This window comes from Fusarium coffeatum (genome assembly GCF_003316985.1).
Source record: "Fusarium coffeatum strain FIESC_28 chromosome Unknown BRIP53273_contig_5, whole genome shotgun sequence".
NCBI classification, from domain to species: Eukaryota; Fungi; Ascomycota; class Sordariomycetes; order Hypocreales; family Nectriaceae; genus Fusarium; species Fusarium coffeatum.
The window spans coordinates 31548-52342 of NW_022157804.1; the positions used below are offsets into that span (position 1 = coordinate 31548).

The 20795-nt window shown below is 49.4% G+C and overlaps 4 protein-coding genes across 4 annotated transcripts; 2 read left to right on the forward strand and 2 right to left on the reverse strand.

Annotated features, from left to right (window-relative positions):
• Positions 1–3567: 3567 nt before the first annotated feature.
• On the forward strand, positions 3568–9219 carry FIESC28_00195 (uncharacterized protein; the record flags this gene model as incomplete). Its single annotated transcript, XM_031154346.1, has 12 exons — positions 3568–3780; positions 3828–4415; positions 4463–4586; positions 4640–5156; positions 5205–5400; positions 5448–5651; positions 5697–5829; positions 5879–6430; positions 7027–7265; positions 7312–7519; positions 7566–7931; positions 7985–9219. 12 exons carry the CDS (start codon positions 3568–3570, stop codon positions 9217–9219), a joined length of 4575 nt encoding a protein of 1524 aa, XP_031021518.1.
• A 131-nt stretch (positions 9220–9350) lies between these two features.
• Positions 9351–10745, reverse strand: FIESC28_00196 (uncharacterized protein; the record flags this gene model as incomplete). The annotated part of the gene is made up of 5 exons (XM_031154347.1): positions 9351–9760; positions 9809–9939; positions 9994–10456; positions 10513–10549; positions 10605–10745. The coding sequence occupies 5 exons, from the start codon at positions 10743–10745 to the stop codon at positions 9351–9353; spliced, it is 1182 nt and encodes a 393-aa protein (XP_031021519.1).
• Positions 10746–11593: 848 nt separating this feature from the next.
• Positions 11594–14992, reverse strand: FIESC28_00197 (uncharacterized protein; the record flags this gene model as incomplete). The annotated part of the gene is made up of 7 exons (XM_031154348.1): positions 11594–12221; positions 12372–12828; positions 13048–13214; positions 13530–13610; positions 13678–14431; positions 14606–14742; positions 14796–14992. 7 exons carry the CDS (start codon positions 14990–14992, stop codon positions 11594–11596), a joined length of 2421 nt encoding a protein of 806 aa, XP_031021520.1.
• A 1103-nt stretch (positions 14993–16095) lies between these two features.
• On the forward strand, positions 16096–20724 carry FIESC28_00198 (uncharacterized protein; the record flags this gene model as incomplete). Its single annotated transcript, XM_031154349.1, has 13 exons — positions 16096–18707; positions 18763–18784; positions 19262–19276; positions 19324–19359; positions 19413–19506; positions 19554–19576; positions 19626–19644; positions 19695–19817; positions 19862–19884; positions 19931–19968; positions 20019–20156; positions 20215–20637; positions 20682–20724. 13 exons carry the CDS (start codon positions 16096–16098, stop codon positions 20722–20724), a joined length of 3609 nt encoding a protein of 1202 aa, XP_031021521.1.
• Between the last annotated feature and the right edge of the window lie 71 nt (positions 20725–20795).

A 20795-nucleotide genomic window follows, 5' to 3' on the forward strand; every position in this document is an offset into this window, starting at 1 on the left:
TGAACTGCCGGTGATTGCACTGACTTTCTTTTTTCGGACTGCGATAAAATCCGACAGTTCAATCAACTTACGGCACGATCTTCACCACTATAATCCGAGACAATCCAATGACATTCTTCAATCGTGTCAACGGACCTCGTCCGCTGTGGACGTCAAAGCTTTAGAGCATTGGCCAATTAAGAGAGGAACCCTGGGGGCGAATTGCCGTCGAGATGCAGGCACACACAAGCTAGCAAACACCAAGTGGGAGTTCGCAGTTTGAACCCTTAGGAAACCCAATTAACTTTAGCGGGGAGTTTTGCCGTTCGAGGTTAATGTGTTCCAGTACGTTTGGCCACTCACTACGCCTCATGGCTTCAACCCCTCAATTGGCATCCGGCAAGTGTCCTCCCGCTCACCCAGCCAAGTCGCCTGAATCACACAGTGTCACTCAACAACGCCTCCAGGTCTTTCAGAGATTGCAGAGGGGCGAAGAACCAAAATAAGAGGGTCGGCAGTTGCAAAACCAAACATCTCTCAGATTGGCGTTCACCAGCCCCCCACGCCGCGATACACTGTGTCGCAGATGAAAACTCAGCCATATTCTTTGTGCCAATGAAGGCCCGGCCTGTGCAAGGAGTTGAGTAATCGCAGCTGACGCGTCGGCAATGAAGGCTGCAGCAGTCATGTGCGGTTTAATTTCTAAGCGATGTGACAAAAGGCAAAACTGCTGTTCTGTTCGTCTGGGGTGAGAGACACGGGCATAGGAACGGCTGTCTTTATGCAAGGAGCTAGTAATACAGCCTTATCTATCAGGCCAATTCTGCTGCGAGGAACAGTGAACATGAGACGATCTGATGTCTCAGATCGTACAGTAAAAGAAGCAATACTGTTGAGTTCTAAGGGCAAGACCATAAGCACAGTGCTGGTGAAAACTCAGATGGAACTGGATTGTGAAAAACACGGCTTTCCTTATCCCCGATGTTCTAAAAACGTGCCATGCCGTGCTTTTCCATCAAAACAAACTCAACAGACCAATCTCACAACCTCAGCTCATGCGGTAGCTTTGCTCCGGTCTCCGCGAATGGACCCTGATTCAGGGACCCTGCACCAATAGCGCAGTGATCTACAAGGGTCCTCTGGGGCGAAAGTGGCCTAGCAGCGCCGCCGCAGCGCAACAAAAGAGGGGGTGGGAGGGGGTATTAGAAGAGGCTCGATCCCAAGGTTCTCCCTTTGCTCTGAAGATCGGATTTCCAGTTCATTCATCGATTCAATCAAATTTACAACGATGATCAAACCAGCGCAAGCGAACCTCACCAAAACGAGCAATCCTGCTTTGATCCGCAGGAGACGCGAACGCGCTCATCCTTGTCGCGCTGATTATTCGGAGTCGAGCATTTTTCCGCCCCGAAGATGCACATTTGCTCGGGGACCTCCGGGACCCAGCCACAGAGTAAGATTTCCCATCGCAACTTTATTCCTCCGAGCCCGGGCTAATCCCGTCTTAGATCCGACACAGCGCTCAAGATGTCCAGCATACCGGACGACCGCTATGTGAAGTCGTCCTGTTTCAGAACACAGCTATTGCCAGCCCCTTGGCAGTCAAGCCTGAGAGCAATCGCGAGCAGTTGAAGGCTGGTTCGCGCGCGTCTTCTCTGCGATCAGCTGCCGCGTCGGCGCGTTCAATTAGATCTCGTTCTACAAGGGCGAGTATGAGAGATACCTATGAAGCGCGCACGTGGCGGAATAGACTTAGACGTCATTCGGTAAGATATTCCCTGTCAAAGATAAGACATCCCGGCTAACCAGCCACAGAGGTCTCCCAGATCCCTTGAACCAAGTCCCTGTTGTACTTCATGCTTCACCAAAGAAACACCCATGTGGCGCGAAGGACCCTTCGGCTCACATACACTCTGCAACGTATGTGGTCTTCTTTTCGCCAAACGTGAATCACGAGGCCGGTCTCTCCTTGTGCAAAGGGATGCCGACAGAGTTTCTCACGTCTTCTAAACCACCACACACAACCAACCCTGGCTCGTGACGACAACGGCACTATTCTTCTTTGTTCTTTCTTTGGAACTGTATGTTTTATCTTATGGGTTTACGTGAGTGATGAGGCAAAATGGTTTCTATACCCCCGGCGCAGGATTTGGGAAGGGCATTTTGTGAAGACTACTACGGCTGGCTACTGAAGTTTTATTGTCAAAATGGCGTTCTTGGGCACACGAAAATATTATCATCTTGGATTTATTAGCGCAGATACCTCAGTCACTGTCATCAATTGGAGTTACTTTTTCGTTTTTGAAGTTTGGTCTTGATGTTGGCAATTGAACGATGACCAAACTACACACTATCGGACACTCTCGTGAATAGCATCATTGCCCTACCCGGGTTTCCAACAAACTCTGTAGATGCTATGATTGCGCATTTTCAGAAAATGTAAATCTATTTCTTTCATGTCCTGGTCTCGCACATCGAGTCAAAAACGATATTTCGGTAACAGTCTAGAGAGGTACAGGGTAACTCGAGGTGTAAGAGTGATTAGTCATGCTAACCGCGATATTCAGTGGACTCATGCTCTGTGGTCGTAAAGCTGTTGAAGTTGATGACTGATAATTTGAGAATACTACAGTTTGTGATCCTGTCGCTTTTATACGGTATACTCAGACCATGTAACCCAGAGTCAGCGGACGATATGAGCATTGCAAGATTACGTACTCTATGTGTACAAATAGAGAAAACCTTGCCAACAAAAACAGCTTGGTACTGTGGTCTAGTTGGTCATGACATCTCGTTAACACCGAGAAGGTCCCCGGTTCGAGCCCGGGCAGAACCTCATTTTTTGCTTCAACAACATTTTGCCATTTCAAATTGGAAGATTATTATGGTTCTACGACATCTTAAATCAGTTTTTGAACCACCGTCGCGCGAGTCATTGGTGAATATGGTTTCGTCTTTACTTTCTAAAGTCTTCCATCATTGAACCCTCAGCCGCAGCCTCATACGTAAAATAAATACCACAAAAGAAAAAAAGAAAAAAAAAAAAACATGATCTTTTTTATCACTCGCTGCAGGGATTCGAAGTCGTCATTTCGCGAAAGCTTATACACTGGAGGCAGATACGGCACGACGACAAGAAAGCATCCACTTTCCAAGCACGCAATTTGATTTCCGCATGCTATACAAGTCGAATTTTCATTTGCAGACAGAGGATATAGTTGATACAGAAGTGATTCCAAAGAATGTCGAAGATTAAAAACAACTACTTTGAGTTCGTAATGGCGCTTTCAAGCCCTATAGCGCGACAACACAACTCAGATCTGACGCGACATGTTTTATTCTCATATTTGGGATCACGGAACAACTTGCATGCATACGGCCCCATCCATATCGGCCCAAATCGCGAACGATTACCATCTCTCAACCCTGGCTGATGGATCCGATCGGTCAAAGTTTGTGTCATAGTTCTTGAAAGTATCCATTTCAAACCAAACGCGATCGAAGGTAACGCTGTCGTGATCGCTATCGTCCGATAAAGCGCCGCAGGACCACGAACAAGACTTATAACAACGATTCCCTCTATCCGAGATGGAAACACATCCAGGAAACCAAGTCTTGGAGCTTGGAACCATGAGTGACACTTCTAAGAAGAGTCCCGTGGAGGACACAGTCACAGCGGAAAGACGCTCCCTTAACGATGAGTCAATAAAGGAGCAGGCGCAGCTCCTCGGCGCAACAGTAGAGGAGGTCATCGAGGCCGAAGAGCATTCCCGCACACTAGATCTGGATGAGGCTAAGAACGTGAGACATACCGATGAACCTCCATGGTATTGTACTGACAGTTACAGCTCGCGGAAACACTCGTCCATTTCCACGAACACGACCCCAATTTCGGCACCCAGTCCATCATTCGCCTACAAGACTTTCTCAAGAACGAGGCCCTCTTTGAAAATCCCGACAAACACGAAGAAGCCATCTCAAACATCAAGACCGAAATTTCCCTCCTCACTATCAACTCCCCCTACGCAGAAGTCCGCGCCGTAGTAAGCAACAAAGACGACCCCTCCACACCAGCAGGTACAATTCGCGCGTGGACAATCGGCCTTTTCTTCGTCATCGTGCAGAGTTCCGTGAACCAGCTCTTCTCCGTGCGCCAGCCTACAATTCGTCTTGAAGCGCCGGTTATCCAATTGCTCTCCTTCCCTCTTGGCCGAGCGTGGGAGAAATGGATGCCTGTTGGCGAGTTTGGCTGTTTTGGAGAGAGGGTCAAGCTTAACCCTGGCAAGTTCACGCAGAAGGAGCATATGCTTATTTCGATCATGGCGAATGTTTCGTCGAGTCTGCCGCATTCGAGATATATTATCTTTACGAGTTGGTTGAAGAAGTATTTTGATCTTCCTTTTGCGGCGGACTTTGGCTTCCAGATTTGTCTCGCGGTCAGTAACTCTCTCTTGAGACATGAGGATGTGGCTAATGGGAATAGTTATCTATGAACCTGCTTGGATTCGGTCTTGCGGGTCTTGTGCGTCGATTCCTGGTGTATCCGTCATTCTGCATCTGGCCTCGATCGCTAGCAACGATTGCTCTCAACCAAAGTCTGCATAGTGGTAAGTCAAATACCTTACCGCGGTCATTCCACCATTTACTAACTCGAGCGCAGATTCTGGTAACGCTGGCGTCCTCGGACCTTTCAAAAAGATCTACAACATGTCCCGATTTCGCTTCTTTTTCATTTCCTGCAGCGCTATGTTTGTATGGTTCTGGCTCCCCAACCTCATCATCAAAGCCTTATCCATCTTCAACTGGATCGCCTGGATCGCACCGTTCAACTTCACACTTGCAGCTATCACCGGCGTCTCTAAAGGTCTGGGCTTCAACCCATTGCCGACCTTCGATTGGAACGTCGCTACTTACTACACCGATCCTCTCTTGGTTCCGTTCCATGTCACCTTCAATATGTTTCTTGGTGCGGTTCTAGGTGGCATCACCATCATTGGGCTGTACTGGAACAATACGTTCAATACGGGATACTTGCCTATCAACACGAATACCATGTTCGATAACACGGGTGCCAAGTACAATGTCTCTTCGATTCTGGATAGCCGCGGCTTGTTGGATGTGGAGAAGTATCATGCTTATAGTCCAGTCTATATCACTGCTTCATCTCTTACATATTAGTAAGTTAACCTTTGCCTTGGAAGTACTACAGAACTAACTGGCCACAGTATCTACTTCTTCGCTGTGTATAGCGCAGTGATCTCCTACGCTCTTCTTTACCACTGGCACGACATCAAGCTCGGCTTCAGGTCTCTGATCGAAAGCTTCAAGAAGAATAGCAAGACCAGCGAGTTCAAGGATATTCATACTAGACTCATGGACAGCTACAAAGAAGTTCCCGAGTGGTGGTACATGATTCTGAACGTGAGTACAGGATCTGGTCGCCGAAGGGCTCAACTAATAGGATGCAGGTTGCAGGAGTTGCATTCGGTGTTGCAGCTGTCGCAGGTTGGCCTACCAACACGAGCGTTGGTACCGTCTTCTTCGGTCTTGCTCTTGCTCTGATCTTCACCATACCTACGGGAATCATCTTCGCTACTACTGGTATCGAAGTTGAGTTCAACGTGTTGGCTGAGTTTATTGGAGGAGCATGGCAGCCAGGTAATGCGTTGGCGGTAAGTAATCTAGTTCTTCAAGAATACGGTTCTCCATACTGATAGAGTCAGATGAACTTCTTCAAGGGCTTTGGCTACGTTACTGTAGCTCACGCTCTCGACTTCGCCAACGACCTGAAACTGGGCCACTACCTGAAGATCCCCCAACGTCAAACCTTCTGGTGCCAAACGATCGCGAGTAAGTTCCGAAAGTCCTATCGCACAGACATCAACTGACAACACACCAGCTATCGTCTCCGCTTTCGTCTGCACAGCTGTCATGAATTTCCAGATCCGCATGATCCCCAACATCTGCGAAGCGGGCCAAAAAGACCGCTTCACCTGCCCCGGCGTCGAATCGTACTTCACAGCAGCCGTTCTCTTCGGCTCCCTCGCACCACAACGCGTCTTTGGTAAAGGAGGGATGTACACCGCTCTTCTCGCAGCATTTCCTGTTGGCTTGGTGTTTCCTGTGTTATACTACTACGCCACTCGCAAACTCCCTAAAACTCACTTCCTCACCAAGCTTCACCCCGTGGTCATTTTCAGCGGTGGTCATATCTGGTCGCCGTATAACCTGGCGTACATTTGGCCGGCTGTTATCCCGGGTTGGATCTCTTGGGTTATCGTCAGGAAGAGATATCTTTCCTTTTGGTCCAAGTACAACTATGTCCTTTCGGCGGCGTGGCAGACTGGAATTGCACTTGCTGGAGTGGTGATTTTCTTTGCTGTTAGCTATCATGGGGCTTCGATTAACTGGATTGGAAATGACGCTGATAGTGGTTGTGAGGCGAATGCTTGTACGAGACTCAAGCTTCCAGATGGAGGGACTTTTGGGCCGGCGCCTGGAACATTCACGTAGAAAGAGCTGCTTGAAAGTAGGGCAGGTATGTGCCGCCCAAGGGGATGTCTAGGATAATGGCATATATTCTATATTCCTAATTAGAAACATGCATTTTGAATACAAAGTCTGGATTCAGTCTACAAACAGACATTCACTTATTCACTCTGCTCAATAAAGTGTGCAGATAGGCTCTCAGGCCCTCCAACATCCGGTTATCGCGGGGTATAAAACCCCTCTGTCATCAATGACAGGGATTCAGATCAGAATTACGATAAGGTCTCGCCTCGGAACCGGGGACAAAGTTCCCTTCCAATTAGCATCTCTCTCACATCATCATGAAGTTGACAAGTCGGCGCCTTTCCTGGGATGGCTAGTCAGACATGGGTCGATTATTCCCCAAGACGGTAATTTTTGGAGAAGACGTTGGCCGTGATTCATGTCTGTTCTGGGGTATCAATACTACTCCGCTCAAAACCGACGGAGATAAATAAGCTTGGAAACAGCGCATTGTTATCTCTTCGTTTCAACAACTCACTTTCTGGTTTGTTATAGTATACGCCATGGCTTCGGTTCCTCACCCGCTTTGCCCTCTAACGGGCGACGAGATCCAATCAACTGCTCGTCTGATCGAAAGCGTGTGGCCACAATCTGTTTCGCTATCATTCAAGGCCATAACACTTAGCGAACCACCAAAGGAGAAGCTTGCCCCATATCTCCAGGCTTTGGACAGCGGCAAGACTCTTTCACCACTGGAGCGACGGGTCTTTGTGTGCTACTACGTTCGCGGAACGGTAAGCTCATCCTGCGGGACAGGTGAATCTGACTGACTTGAGTTAGGCCAATCTGCACGAGGCGATCGTCAACTTGACGACAGGACAAATTGAAAACAACGTCAAGCTTGGACCGAATGTTCATGCCAATGCGGTTTACGATGAGGTTCAGGAGGTTGAGAAGATTGCGCTGAAGGATCCCAAGGTTTTGGCTGAGTTGGAGAAGCTGAAACTTCCAGAGGGAACGGTTGTTTGCGCTGATCCGTGGATCTATGGTGAGCTTACTACTTATGACAGAGACTCAGGAACTGACATCCGTAGGATCTGATGGAATCGAGGACGACGATCGCATGTATCAGGTCTTTCTCTACATGCGCGATCCTGCCAACTCTAGCGAAGCTGACTCGAATCACTACGCCTTTCCTCTTCCCGTTTCGCCAGTCATCGAATGCGTTAACTACAGCGTGGTCCGCGTCGATGTTCTACCTACTGGCGCCGATGCCACTGTCAAGCCTTTGACAGCTTATCAGCCAAAGCCCGCGAATGAGTACATCCCAGAGACTCAGGAGCTGCGAAAGGATCTTAAGCCACTTCATGTCAACCAGCCCGAGGGACCCAGCTTCTTTGTTACACCGGTTGGCGAGACTGGAAATGTTCTTTCGTGGCAGAAGTGGAACTTCTTCGTTGGTATGTGACGGCCCACGTTGACCACTCCGTTCGCGGTGCTAACAGTTATGCAGGTTTCAACCAGCGTGAGGGAATGGTGCTATACAACGTCAAATACGATAGACGCCCACTCTTCTACAGACTATCCCTGTCTGACATGAGTGTACCATACGGTGATCCACGACATCCCTTCCACAAAAAGTCAGCCTTCGACCTGGGCGATGCCGGTGCTGGGGCTACCGCCAATAACCTCAAACTTGGATGTGACTGTCTCGGCAGCATTCAGTATCTGAGCGGTGTCATCTGCGACGACAAGGGAAATGCACTGCCAATGGAGAACGTGATTTGCATCCACGAGCAAGACGCCGGTATTGGCTGGAAGCACACCAACTACAGAACCGGCAGAGCCGCGATTGTTCGCTCACGAGAGCTCGTGCTCCAGTCTATTATCACCGTGTCCAACTATGAGTACATCCTCATGTTCATCTTCAACCAAGCGGGAGAAGTCACATACGAAGTCCGAGCAACAGGCATCCTATCAACCCAACCCATCGACCACGAACTAGACAAGGTTGGCGTACCTTTCGGTACAGTCGTTCACCCCGGTGTTCTCGCAGGCGTCCATCAACACATCTTTTCTCTCCGAGTAGACCCCATGATCGACGGCCACACCAATCAACTCACCTACACAGAAGCCCACAAGATCCCTCGCGATCCTCAACGAAACCCACACGGAAGCGGCTACGAAGTCGTCGAAAAGACTATCGACAAAACATCCGGTCTCGATATCGACTACGATCTCAGCCGTGTCTACAAAATCACAAATCCCAACTCCCTCAACCCCATCAACGGCAAACCCGTTAGCTACAAAATCCAAGCCCCACCGTTCCAGAAGCACATGGGTGACGAAGACAGCTTCTTGCACAAACGCGCTGAATTTGCGGATCATAACATTTATGTCACCACACATCGTGACCGCGAGCTCTACGCGGGCGGTTGGTACACTAACCAATCGCGTGGCGGCACTGGTGTGAGAAGCTGGGCGGAGAGGAATGAGACGCTTACGCCGGAGTCTGATATTGTGGTTTGGGTACAGTTTGGCATAAATCACATTCCGCGCATTGAGGACTTTCCTGTTATGCCGGTTGAGATTCTCAAGGTGCATCTTAAGCCTGTGAACTTCTTTACCAAGAATCCTGCGTTGGATGTGCCGCCGAGTGAGCAGACTGTGAATCAGAGCACGCTTGTCGAGACTAAGAAGGAGGAGCCAGGATGTGCCTGTGGGCCGTCAGTTGGCTCAAAGCTATGATCTTAACGCTTAGGGCATCAGAAGAGCTGCTTGACGAATCCATATAAGACTGAATAAACTTATCACTTTACGCACACCTTTTCTGCTTGACGAGCGATTACTCTGATGTGAGGTTCATATTATGTATTAGTTTACTTTGGAGTTTCCATTTCCTCCAAGCTAGGCATATCTTCCACCGGTTCACCTAGTCTTTGTACATGAACTGTCGTCTCCTCCGAAATCTGTATCCCACTCAACCCCTCGTTAACTGTAGGCGGCGGCGTCCGGTGTCTCCAAGGGCTAGAAATCGTTATCTCCGTTCCCCAGCCCCATCCTGGATGTGAAGCTTCAAGATCGTAACCGGCAGGTACATCATCCTGCACCGCGAATTCGCAAATCGAACTTGAGGCGTTTTGGTTGGAAACCTTTGTCTCGCGGCTACCTTTCATGCCGTATTCATTTGCTAGTACTGAGTCTAGGACTGCGCGCTTGCTTCGGTGAGAGGAGAGGAATGATGAAGGTATTATTGTGCGGAAGATGGGGCGTAGCATCGGTAATGAGACTGATGATTGTTAGACAAGGTTTATGACGAAAGGTCGGTAGAGCATACTCGTGACATTAGCGAGGTTGGTTTCAGCTGCGGCTAGAGCGCTGTGATATCCCATTTTCAAGGCGATTTCTCTTGAACTGCCATCAAAGTTGAACGCATCATAGATAACAAATACAGACAAAATGACAACACTGTTTCACATATTAGCTCAACATATCACATCATTACCAGAGCAGGAAACACACAGAGCACCAAAGCCAAATAACGCCATCACGGCAATCTTCTGGCCGATAGGTAAATGCATCCTATACACTTCCACCAGTGGAAGCAGAAGAATGATAATGTCCAAGATTAAATGCGTCAACCCGGTCGAGAAAAAGTATGTCGAACTAGGAACATTGCAATGGGTATCTCGGCGATCGATGTCCCAGTAGGCGGAAGTAGGTTGACATTGCATTGTCAAGAGGAACATTCGGACGATGAACCAGGCTATGCAGAGGACCAGAACGACTTGTATCGCGATTCGGGAATGGGAGTATTTGAAGAGGCGCCAATAAAATGTCAAGATGGCGAGCTTTGCGAAGCCGCAGGCTATCGTGTAAGTCAAACTGGAGATGAAGGTGAATATGTATGATCGTTCGAGTCGTTCGTCTTCGGTGAGGTGCGACGGGCCATCTTTAAGCGGTATACCAAGTCCATAGTCGAGATCTGCAGTGGATAATTGTCAGTCAATTGCGACAGCGAATAAAGAGAGGTGCGCGTACAGACGAGGCTTTCTATCGAATATCCAAGGGCTCCAATCTACATCAAAAGCCAATTAGCTACACAAACCGTCGAGATCAAGTGGCTGACGTACAAAAGCAAAAACCGCCAACCAATCGTCAATGCCATAACCCACCCTCGTCATACGTCTCGCCGCCAGTCTCAGCACAAGAACCAGCACGGCCAGTGGTAAGGTAACGGCAATCGAGGCGATGACGTCCGGTCTATAGTCCATCGTGCATGGTCGCGATGCTGTCTCTCTCGGGGGCGGCGGAAGGGGAAGGGAAATAAAAAGGAAGAAAAAAGGAAGAAAAGAAGGGATGGGAAAAGAAGAGAGACACAAAGGTGTGATGTCTCACTTTGACTAGTCAGCAGAGAACGTAATGACTCGAGTGAAACTTACGACGTTCGAGCGCTAAAAACGCCGATGATGCGGGTTTAGGGGCTTTGATGTTACGCTAGAACGGCGGCTCTTATCGTGGGGGATGGAGATTGAGATGCGGGGGGGCGATGGGGGACGGGGCCTGCTAAGAAATGTCCCGTCGCTTTGATCGCCCCGTCTCAACCTTTCCATGTCTCAGCACTAAATGAACTGTCTAACATTTGGATCACGATCACTGAGAATAATAAAAAGGAGACGACAAGGTGAGCCTGCAATTATGCCAGCAAGACGTAACGTCCGTGTAATTCCCGCCTCTAGTCCAGCAGACAACAACGCTAAGGGAAACTCTGTTTGGTGGCTAAACGTCCTGGGCCTGATCATCATTCGTTGCGATTGGTTCTTCATTCCAGCTGATCTACAAGCGAGGAACTTTTCAGCCCGCAGAGAAACCTCCGATACTTTGGAGGTACCGAGCTGCTTGCTTGTTTGCGTAGCTGAATGTCTCAAATGCATGTCGCTCATTAGTCGCTAAGGCGGACGGTTGAGCGCTTTGACAGGAACGGGAGATAAAATTATTAACGTTAATCCGAATGACAAATTGACAACGTGCCAAGCTGATGATCTGTGCTTGTTTGAGTCATGAGAAATGCATCTTGATAGGAAAGTCCCGATGCGCCTTCATCTCATGTCTCCAGGGTACCTCAGTTACTCCGATATCCTTCCCAATCCTCCCATCCAGGACTACCGTAATAAAGAGGGCTCGATGGCCATCTCCAAGATAGCGGCGCATCAGTACCTTCCAGAAGCCACCATCCAGCCCCAGGATTTGGCCCCAAATGAAACGGGGGATGTGGGTAGCTGTTGACATACGGAAGTCTTATAGCCTCCGGACCACCCGTCCGATCCACCGAGTACCAAAGCTCGCTGTAGGTGCCTCGCTTCCAACTATCCTTCTTCTGGACATATTCAGACGCTACATCATCAAATGCCTGGTGAGGTATCGCAATGGCACACTCTGTTAGATCAGGCCTGCTTTTGACGAGGTTGTCCATGTGGCTACACATCTTGTCAAACCAGCTTGAATGATAACGCCATATGAACTGTGCTGATATGTAAAGACGGTTGAGGTTTGGGAATCGTGGTTGTTGTAACAGATTAAAAAAGGCCTCGCCGAAATCCTCAGCGGACTCCGGCTGCCATTTCACCTCGAGAGAGGTGATGAGGGATGCACGATGAGGTAGGATCAGTTGATCAGCATAGGTCAACAGTGGCTCGTCATACATCAAGATGGTATTCTTTGAATACAAAATATCAATAGTTTCGGCATAACTAGAGGACAAGTTAGCGACTGAGACTGAATATAGAGACCTAACTGGGGGGTGGGAGGAGAATTGTCTAAGAGCCTAAGAGACTAAAGTATCTCGTCTCTTATGCTCTCAGCAGCCGATTCTTCTGATATCGTGACATGATTGAACTCACTTTTGCCGACAAGAGAGAAGCCATCCCATAACACCGACAGACTCAAAGTCCGCTTCAGGATCGGGGTTCCTGTAAAGAAGATCACATTCGTCAGACCAAGGACCTTGAAGCAAGCCTCGAGTCATAGGGCCCTTTTCGCCGGCCGGGACATGTCGACAGGCCATGCCATAGCTATACCAAGTGTTTGGCGGATGTACATCGCATTTCAAACACATGTGCAGACGTCGACCTCCAAACGCCAACACCAGAATATCGCGTCTCAGGTTAGCAGGAATTTTAAACCATGACGATTTTTGGAGAGTTGAAGTAACATGTCTCTGCTGTTGAGTGTCGTTTTCTCGGAATCCATTGGGTGTCAGAGCGCGAGGGCGTGGTGGCAGTCGAGGAATATTCTCAACGTAGTCTTTCCAATTAGAGGCAAATATCTCTTTTCTGGGCGCCTCGATACTTTGATGAACTAAGAATTGTCAAAATCTGATCGAATTCTTAGAGGAGCGATTAGTGTTTATAAAAGCTTTAGGGTGCCAGAATAAAGTAGTCTAAATGCCCGCCTAAGCTTGCATAAAGTGACCAGACTATTTCGTCTTTCAAACTCTTGACCACTGATTCTTATGACACCCCGATGGGTGTAAAGCTTTGAAAGAGCCTTTCCCGCCGACCAAGCTGGGGATCTTACCTGGTGAAACAGGCGAATAGCCCTCATATGTCGGCGTAGTGATGCTGTAACCTGGCGATGCAGGTGAGGTAGGTGAGCAATCCGGTGACGGCCTGTCATCAACGGGGGTAGGCGAGTAAGTACACCAGTGTGGCGAAAGCGGCTCTTCTAACGGGCTGTATGTCATTCTGTAAAGTAAGGTAATTATGATGTAGGAAGGAAGAAAGCTGAGTTTGTATATTGAACAGTTGTCTGGTTGTTATTCCTACTGCTGGCACGTGCTGTGTTACGTAAGACAGAATTACCCACTGAAGCTTACAGTTAGTCGGTCACTTGAAACAAACACTACTCAGAAGTTAAGAAACGGCCGTCAGTATCTGGCGCCTCGGGAGGAGAGAAAAATTATCATCTAAAGTTTAGAGCGCCAGAATAAAGTATCCTAAATCTTAGTCTAAAATGATCTACAATGGTCAAATTGTTTCATCCCTTGGGCTAAAATTTACGGGTTCAGTCCCATCTTCTGCTTAAGACGAGTGAAATCACGGGCTTTTCCCCAAGCTGTCCAATCCCACTGATCGTTGTACCTAAAAACAATAAAAGTTAGATCATAAAGCTTAGGTAAAAATAAGCAAAGATTTAGAAGAGACTTACATCATCATCGAAAAGATCATAATCGAATCGGCGTTGGTGGTAGCCTTGTCAGGTCCCGAATTACCTGTAATCCTCTTACGCGTCATAGCAAGCTCCATCATCAATTCGATGCCGTAAGCACCCTGCTTTCTCAATCCTCTAGGACCAAGATACGATTGAGGCTGCGGGGAATCATACTTTCGGATGATCTTATTGCCGCTGGCATCCTTTCCTTGGTACATGACCTGCCCGTTCTTATCAACAGCAATGTGGTCCTGAATGTTGTGCTCGAGCTGCGGAGTCACGCCGCCGAACCAATGACAAAGCTCGTGCCACAGCTGCGTGTGGAAGGAAATAAGACCGTCTTTGAGCTCAGTGCCCGAAGAAACAGAAGCCTTGAAGTCTCTAGGCGACGTACGGGCTCGGAAGGCGTCGGAAAGCATGTCGTCGCAAATCATGATCAAGTCATCATGCGCAGAAATGACAGCCTTGCGGTTACCGAAGCACACGCCAAAGGTATTTGTCTGTGTACGTCGGAACGAGAAGCGACCTTGGAAATAGAGGGCTCCAACATAGTCCTGCTTGAAGTTGCGTTGGTCCTTAACCTTGCCCATGCCGGGCTCCGGCTCGTCGTCAGCGTCAACCCACTGCCACGCAGACTCGCCGCAGATAATGACGGGCTTGGCGTTCGGGCGCGCGGCGAGCGTCGGGTTGTTACCCTTTTCGGGTGAATTCTTGTTGCTTGGGAGGACGTTGACTGCTGAGGCGTAGAGGTCTGGTCTAAGGTTAGACTAAGTCCTGTCTAAATAACAGATGAACTCTCCTCTAAGAACATAAGAGGCGAAATAAAGTAGCCTAAATGCTAGTCTAAGCTGGCATAAAGTCGTCTAAATATTTCGTCTCTGATGCTCTCGACGGGCAATTCTTCTATAACGACCGTGTAACATACCTCGAAGACGCTCAGTGTAGCGCCTATCACCGGGACCGGGCTTAGCAGGAATCTTATAGCCAAACGCCATCTGCACATGCGTGGCGATTCGCTGCCATTTGACGGCCTCGTCAGGATCGGTTCTTTGGTCGGGCATCCTATTGGTGACTATTAGAACCCTTCGAGATACAACTTCTGAAGGTGCACATACCTGTTCATAACGAATTCGAGAGAAGACTTTGCTGCATCGGCGAGTTCAATTGACTGAGTCAAAGCGTCCTTGATGTCAGCCTTGTAGGCATCACAGCTGCTGTGAATATCCCAAGGCTCCAAAGAGGCATCAGGGAGCGCCAACGCAGAGCCTGACCACAGACTGGCGACAGCGAGTGAGAGCGTTGAGAAACGCATTTTTAGAAAAGAATGACTAAAAATGGACTAAAAACGAGTGTATGCGTACCAAAAACGCGAATGAAGGAGCGAATGGCCACTGCAAAAAAGTAACGGAATTCCATCATGTATGTATTCTCATATTTCGCATGTCAAGTCGGCAAATGAGGATAGGGACGTGCTACAACATGGATGGTGCTGACAAGCTTGGCCCTTAATCTGATCCTTCGAGGCTTACCCGCCCCTGCAGTAAATTGTGATGAACGCATGCTATGCACGTTCCCCGTAAGCATAGTGCAACCCTCCACAATTGAGCAAGAAACTTGGCAGTTGATGGGATGATTAACGAACAAGCATTTCTCCGAAATCCTTCAATGGTTCTTTCGTACGATTGATTCTCCGAAGGAGCTCCGCGACGGAAGAGGAGGATGACGGGTGGTTGTTGACGAATCTCGCTTATCGCCGATCAGTCAGATTGGTTGGTTGCTGTGCCTCACAAGGGAGTTGAAGCCGTTAAAGTTCCGGTTGGCAGTGCATCTCAAGTACTGCAATTGATACAGCAAAAACAGTGAATCTTGTTCTGTGTTTTTTCTTCATGACGCCGTTACACAGGATGAGAATGGTGAAAACACAAGGCAGAAAGCATGAGAGCCTAAGATTAGAAACCTACACAGCCTGCGATCGTCCATCTTAGCACAGTCGTATCTGCCGTGTTATCACAACCGCGTAGCGTTGAGGCGCAATAACGGCCCACGGATATCCCGTCGAAGGATTTGATTAGGCGTAAGACGAATGCAACACGATAAAATAAGCCTCTCTGTCCAAGATTACCATGTTTCATTGTAGGATTCGAATGCACGTTCCCGATATGGGTCTGCATCCCAGAAACAAGGCTGATTTTCAGTCTCCACTACGTTTCAGAAGGCTTACACCAGAGATTGTGATCCACTAGCCCTGGAACTTTAGTCTGTAGATGGGCTTGCACTTCATGAAAAGGGTCTGTATCGCCAGCTGATTCCCATCACGGCTATTCATCCAGCCATTCATTCTTTCATTTGGACTGTACTAGTCACACATTCGTTCATTTTTCAGTATAGTCGTTCATTCTTTAATTGCTTTTCACAATGCAGCAGCCATGGAAGCTGCGCGTTCTGGCGCTATGCTTGGCGACAGGATTGTCTGGTGTTTCTGCTCAAGACTTCACCACATCTACTTATGACACAACCACCGGCACTGAGACTTCCACTGATGCTGGCTTTCCCATTGTTGAGCCTGCTCCTTCTACCGAGGTCGCTTTACCAGAGACTACTTCGGCGCCATACGTTGAAGGTCCTGCTTCATCAGCGACTTCGGAAGCTCAGGTTGAGATCCAGCCTACCTCAGCAGACAAGGAGGTGTCCACAGGCTTTGCTGTGTTCCCCAATCCTGAGTCAACTCCGCTTGTTGAGTCTGCTTCGGCAGATGTCCCTCAACCTTCTACTGAGACTCAACCCGAAGTTGTTGTTCCCAGCACTGAGACACAGCCTCTTGAGGTCGGCACCCCCACCGACATCAGCATCCCCATCAACACTGTCACAGGGTCTGTCGAGACTGTTGATGCCACCACTGGCCCAGTGGAAGCTCCCACCGAGCCTGCACAGTCTGGTCCTGCCCAGGATGCCTCAACTGAGCAGTCTCAGCCCATAGTCGAGAGTACTACAGACGTTCTCCCACCTGTCGTCCCCGAGTCGACCCAGTCTGCCGAGCCTACATCCCAAGCCATCGAGCAGCCTCCTGTAGTTTCTTCCGGCTCAACTGAAGCCGTTGAACCTACCCAGGAGGAACCCGCTTCTGAGCCCACTACCGAGACTTCTGCTGAGGTCTCTCTGCCTGCCGAGCCCACCACTCAGCCACAAGAACCTCCAACACAGGAGACCACCACTGAGGAGAAGCCTCAAGAGTTTTCCACTGAGTCTGCTCCCATTCCTGCGGAGCCTACAACTGAGGAGGAAGCCCCTCAAGAGACTACTGAGAAGGAGGCTCCCAAGGAGAGCTCCGAGCCCGAGGCGCCTGAGCAGACTTCCCAGTCTCAGGAGCCTGCCGAGCCTACACAAGATGGTCCGGACCCTAAGCCTACGGATGCGGACGAGGCTCCTTCTTCCGACAACCAGCCCGGTCAAACTTCCGCTCCCGATGAGCCCAAGCAGACCACAGCCAACCCTGATCCATCACCCACCGAGGATGGCATTGTCACTGGCACCAACGGCGCTGTCGTGACCTACGTCCCTGAGCAGGACAAGGACTTCTCCGACTTCACGGGTACTACCACCACCACTGATGATGGCGGTGCTGCTATTGTCCTCTTCCCCGGTGGTTGGTTCTGGAAGCCCTCTGGTAACCTTCCCGCCGGTATCATTCCCCCTCCTCCACCCACTATCCCCGGCCCTCCTGGCGGCGGCGCTGGTGGCAGTCCCGGTGGTAACGAAGATGGAAACAATGATGAGGATGAGGATGATGACAAGCAGTCTACCAAGAAGGAGGAGAAGTCCACCACTGAGCAGACAACCGCCAAGTCCACTGAAGCCACTACCACCTCTACCGAGGGATGCTCTGCTGTTGAGATTGAGGATTGCACACGCACCATCTCCTACTTCACCACTGATGGAACTCTTACTCACACTGAGTTCGGTGATTGTCCTACGATCGCTAGCTGCGCTACTGGCACTCAAGCTACTGCTACTACAACCGTCTCTGCTGAGGTTGAAGAGGGTGTTGAGATGCAGATCGATGAGGCTGACATTGACATTCCTGACAACTTCAATGATCCCGTCTCTGATGACACTGCCTCGAGATTTGAGGAGGTTATGGATGAGTACTGGGGTGATGCTACATCTGCTGGTATTGAGACTACCGCTGAAGCTACCACTACCGCCGAGTCAACTGAGACTACCAGCGAGACCAAGGCTGAGGAGACTACTCCTGCTGAGTCTACCACTGAAGCTAATACCGAAAACACCACTTCCGTCCCCAGCACTCTCATCACCAAGACTCGCACAACCGAGTCCTCTGACGAATCCTCTGGCACCACTTCTGATGGCACTTCCTCTGACACCATCACCTCCATGATCTCAAGTACTGAGGTTCCCACAACCACAACATCTACCCAGCGCACTTACTATCCCTGTGTTCCCCACGGTGGTCCCCGTGTCGAGAATCCCTACTGTGCCTGCGAGACCACCAGCGACGGCAAGCAGCTCGTCGCAACTGCCCCAATGGTTTCCTACGCCTGTGACATTTACACCGAGTTCCCCATGAGCCTCTATACCACTCCCCCTCCCGCTCCCACACCCACCGTCTTCAACGAGCCTTACACCCAAACTGATGCCGGCACTGTTCTCGTCTGGCAATCGTACTCCCTCCGTGAGTGGAAGATTATGAGCCAACCCATCACCAACACCATCGGTCTCGGTCCGGCATCCACCGTCTCTACTCCCGTCCCCACCGCGACCGACACCAACGGCTCCGGTTCAAGCATCTGTAGCAGCAGTGACAAGAACGTCCGCAACGCCCTCTCCAGCGCTTGCGACAAGGCCATCAACCAACTAGAGGACGACAAGGTGTATGACAAGTACACCGGCCGTTACGAGCAGATGGGCAGTATTCTCAAGACCCTGACCTTCGGCAAGGCTAGCTGCATTGTTCAATTCTCTTGTGATGACTACGGTATTGGAATGAAGGGCAGCGACATCAAAAAGCTGTAAGTTTTACCCCCTTGATCTGATGTTTGATGACTTATACTAATTGTTTTCTAGGCGTGAGGATCATCGAGAGGATGTTGGTCGTTGTGGAAATATTTATTTGTCGAACTCGTGCAAGATTCATTTGGATTACTGCACCAACTGCCATAGCGACAATTAGAATACTGTAGATTTAGAAGTAATACAGCCATTTGGCTAATTCTGTAAACGTCACTCCTTGGATTGTCAATCATGAAGTCTATTCTTTGATCTAAATGGTGCCATGGTTGAAGTAAGCTGGTTCATTCAATTAAACATAAACCCTTATAAAAGCCAGTTCGTGCAGCTATGGGAAGCCCACGGTGCGAACAGGCGATCATTTCTATATCAGGTGTCGTACATCGAGAATCTGCAGCGCAAGGATCCATTGATACTTCAACGTCAAATCGGATGCGTCGAACCCTTGTTCTACATGCAGAAGCGAACCTGCACTGTCCACGCAATATCCTCATTTCCCCTCTCCATCGTCCTGAATGAAAGCGCGCTTTAATTTTACTGTACTGATTGACCCAAGATGCAAGAACAAATTGTACGGGGAACTGTCCCTGGTGTTGAGAAGAGTGCTGATAATGATAGGCCGCCGACCCGGACTTTGACTCTGCTCTCGAGGTTGTGAGTTGTTTCGGAGGATATTATCGGACCATTCCAAGGCTGACATCTGATAGCCGCTGGAGGACCCTTCAACGTCGTCACTTCGATCCAGTCTCCTTCAGTTCGCTCAAGAGAATGGACGTACATACCACAAGCTCAGCGAAGGCAGTGAGTAATTGGTGCACTTTGAGAGTCCATCAGCTAATCGCATCCAGAGTACGCGTTCCCGAATGATGATGTGAGTTCAGCATAGCACATAACTGAGCTGTAACTAATTATTCTACGAGGCTGAGAATGATAGACTTGGTGAGTGAGAATCTCGAGGAGCATGAAGATAAATGGCTTATTGGGATTAGATCTACAGGACAACCTGTACCTAATTACGCTGGATGGAAAGAGAGCTCTTAACCCTGGCGCCGATACTGCCACTAGAGTGCTGGATATGGGTACTGGCACAGGTCTTTGGGCTTTGGAGTTCGGTAAGTATGTCGTTCCAAGTGACAGACCTGGCTGACCTTTATAGCTGATGAGCATCCGGCTGCTGAGGTTGGTTGTCCATGAACGAATGTGACAGATGAAACTGACATGACAGGTGATTGGTGTTGACCTGAGCCCGATTCAGCCTCCCTTGTATGTCCAAGCCCTGGCTGCATAGGTCTAGATGTGCTGACTTCGATCAGTGTGCCTCCTAACTGTACCTTCGAGATCGACGACCTCGAGAAGGACTGGACTTGGAAGAAACCATTCGACTTTATCTTCTCCCGCATGATGACTGGCAGCTTCAGCGATCCTCAAGCTATGGCGCACAAAGCCTACGAGTAAGTCCTCCACCAGAGCCCACCTCTCAAACAGAAACCCCTCTTACACAAGCACCAGAGGCCTCAGCCCAGGAGGCTGGTACGAGATCCAAGACATCCAAATCCCCGTCCTCTGCGACGACGCAACCCTCGACCCCGCCACATCCCCCTTGATGAAATGGCAAGAAGGTCTCATCCAAGGCTCCCGCAAAATCGGCCGCCCCCTCGGCGAAAGCGACAAGTACAAATCCATCGTCGAGAAGGCAGGCTTCCAGAACGTTGTGGAGACCATTTATCGCTGGCCTACCAACAGCTGGCCCAAGGACGCCAAGCTCAAGGAGCTTGGGAAGTGGAACCTTGTCAACTTTGATGTTGGGCTTGAGGGGGTGAGCTTGGCGCTTTTTACGAGGGTGTTGGGGTGGTCGAAGGAGGAGGTTTTGAAGCTTTGTGCTGATGTCAGGAGGGAGTTGAGGGATCCGAAGGTTCATGGGTATTGGAAGATGTAAGTTTGTCTCCTAGAGTTTGGAATTTTGCTAATCAGTGTAGTTATGTTGTTTATGGGCAGAAGCCGGAAGAGAAGAAGGACTAGGTCTGGCATGAACTCCCATAGGGCTGAGCCAAGCCTTTCAGTCTTTTAAGAGGGCTAGTGTATCCATTTTT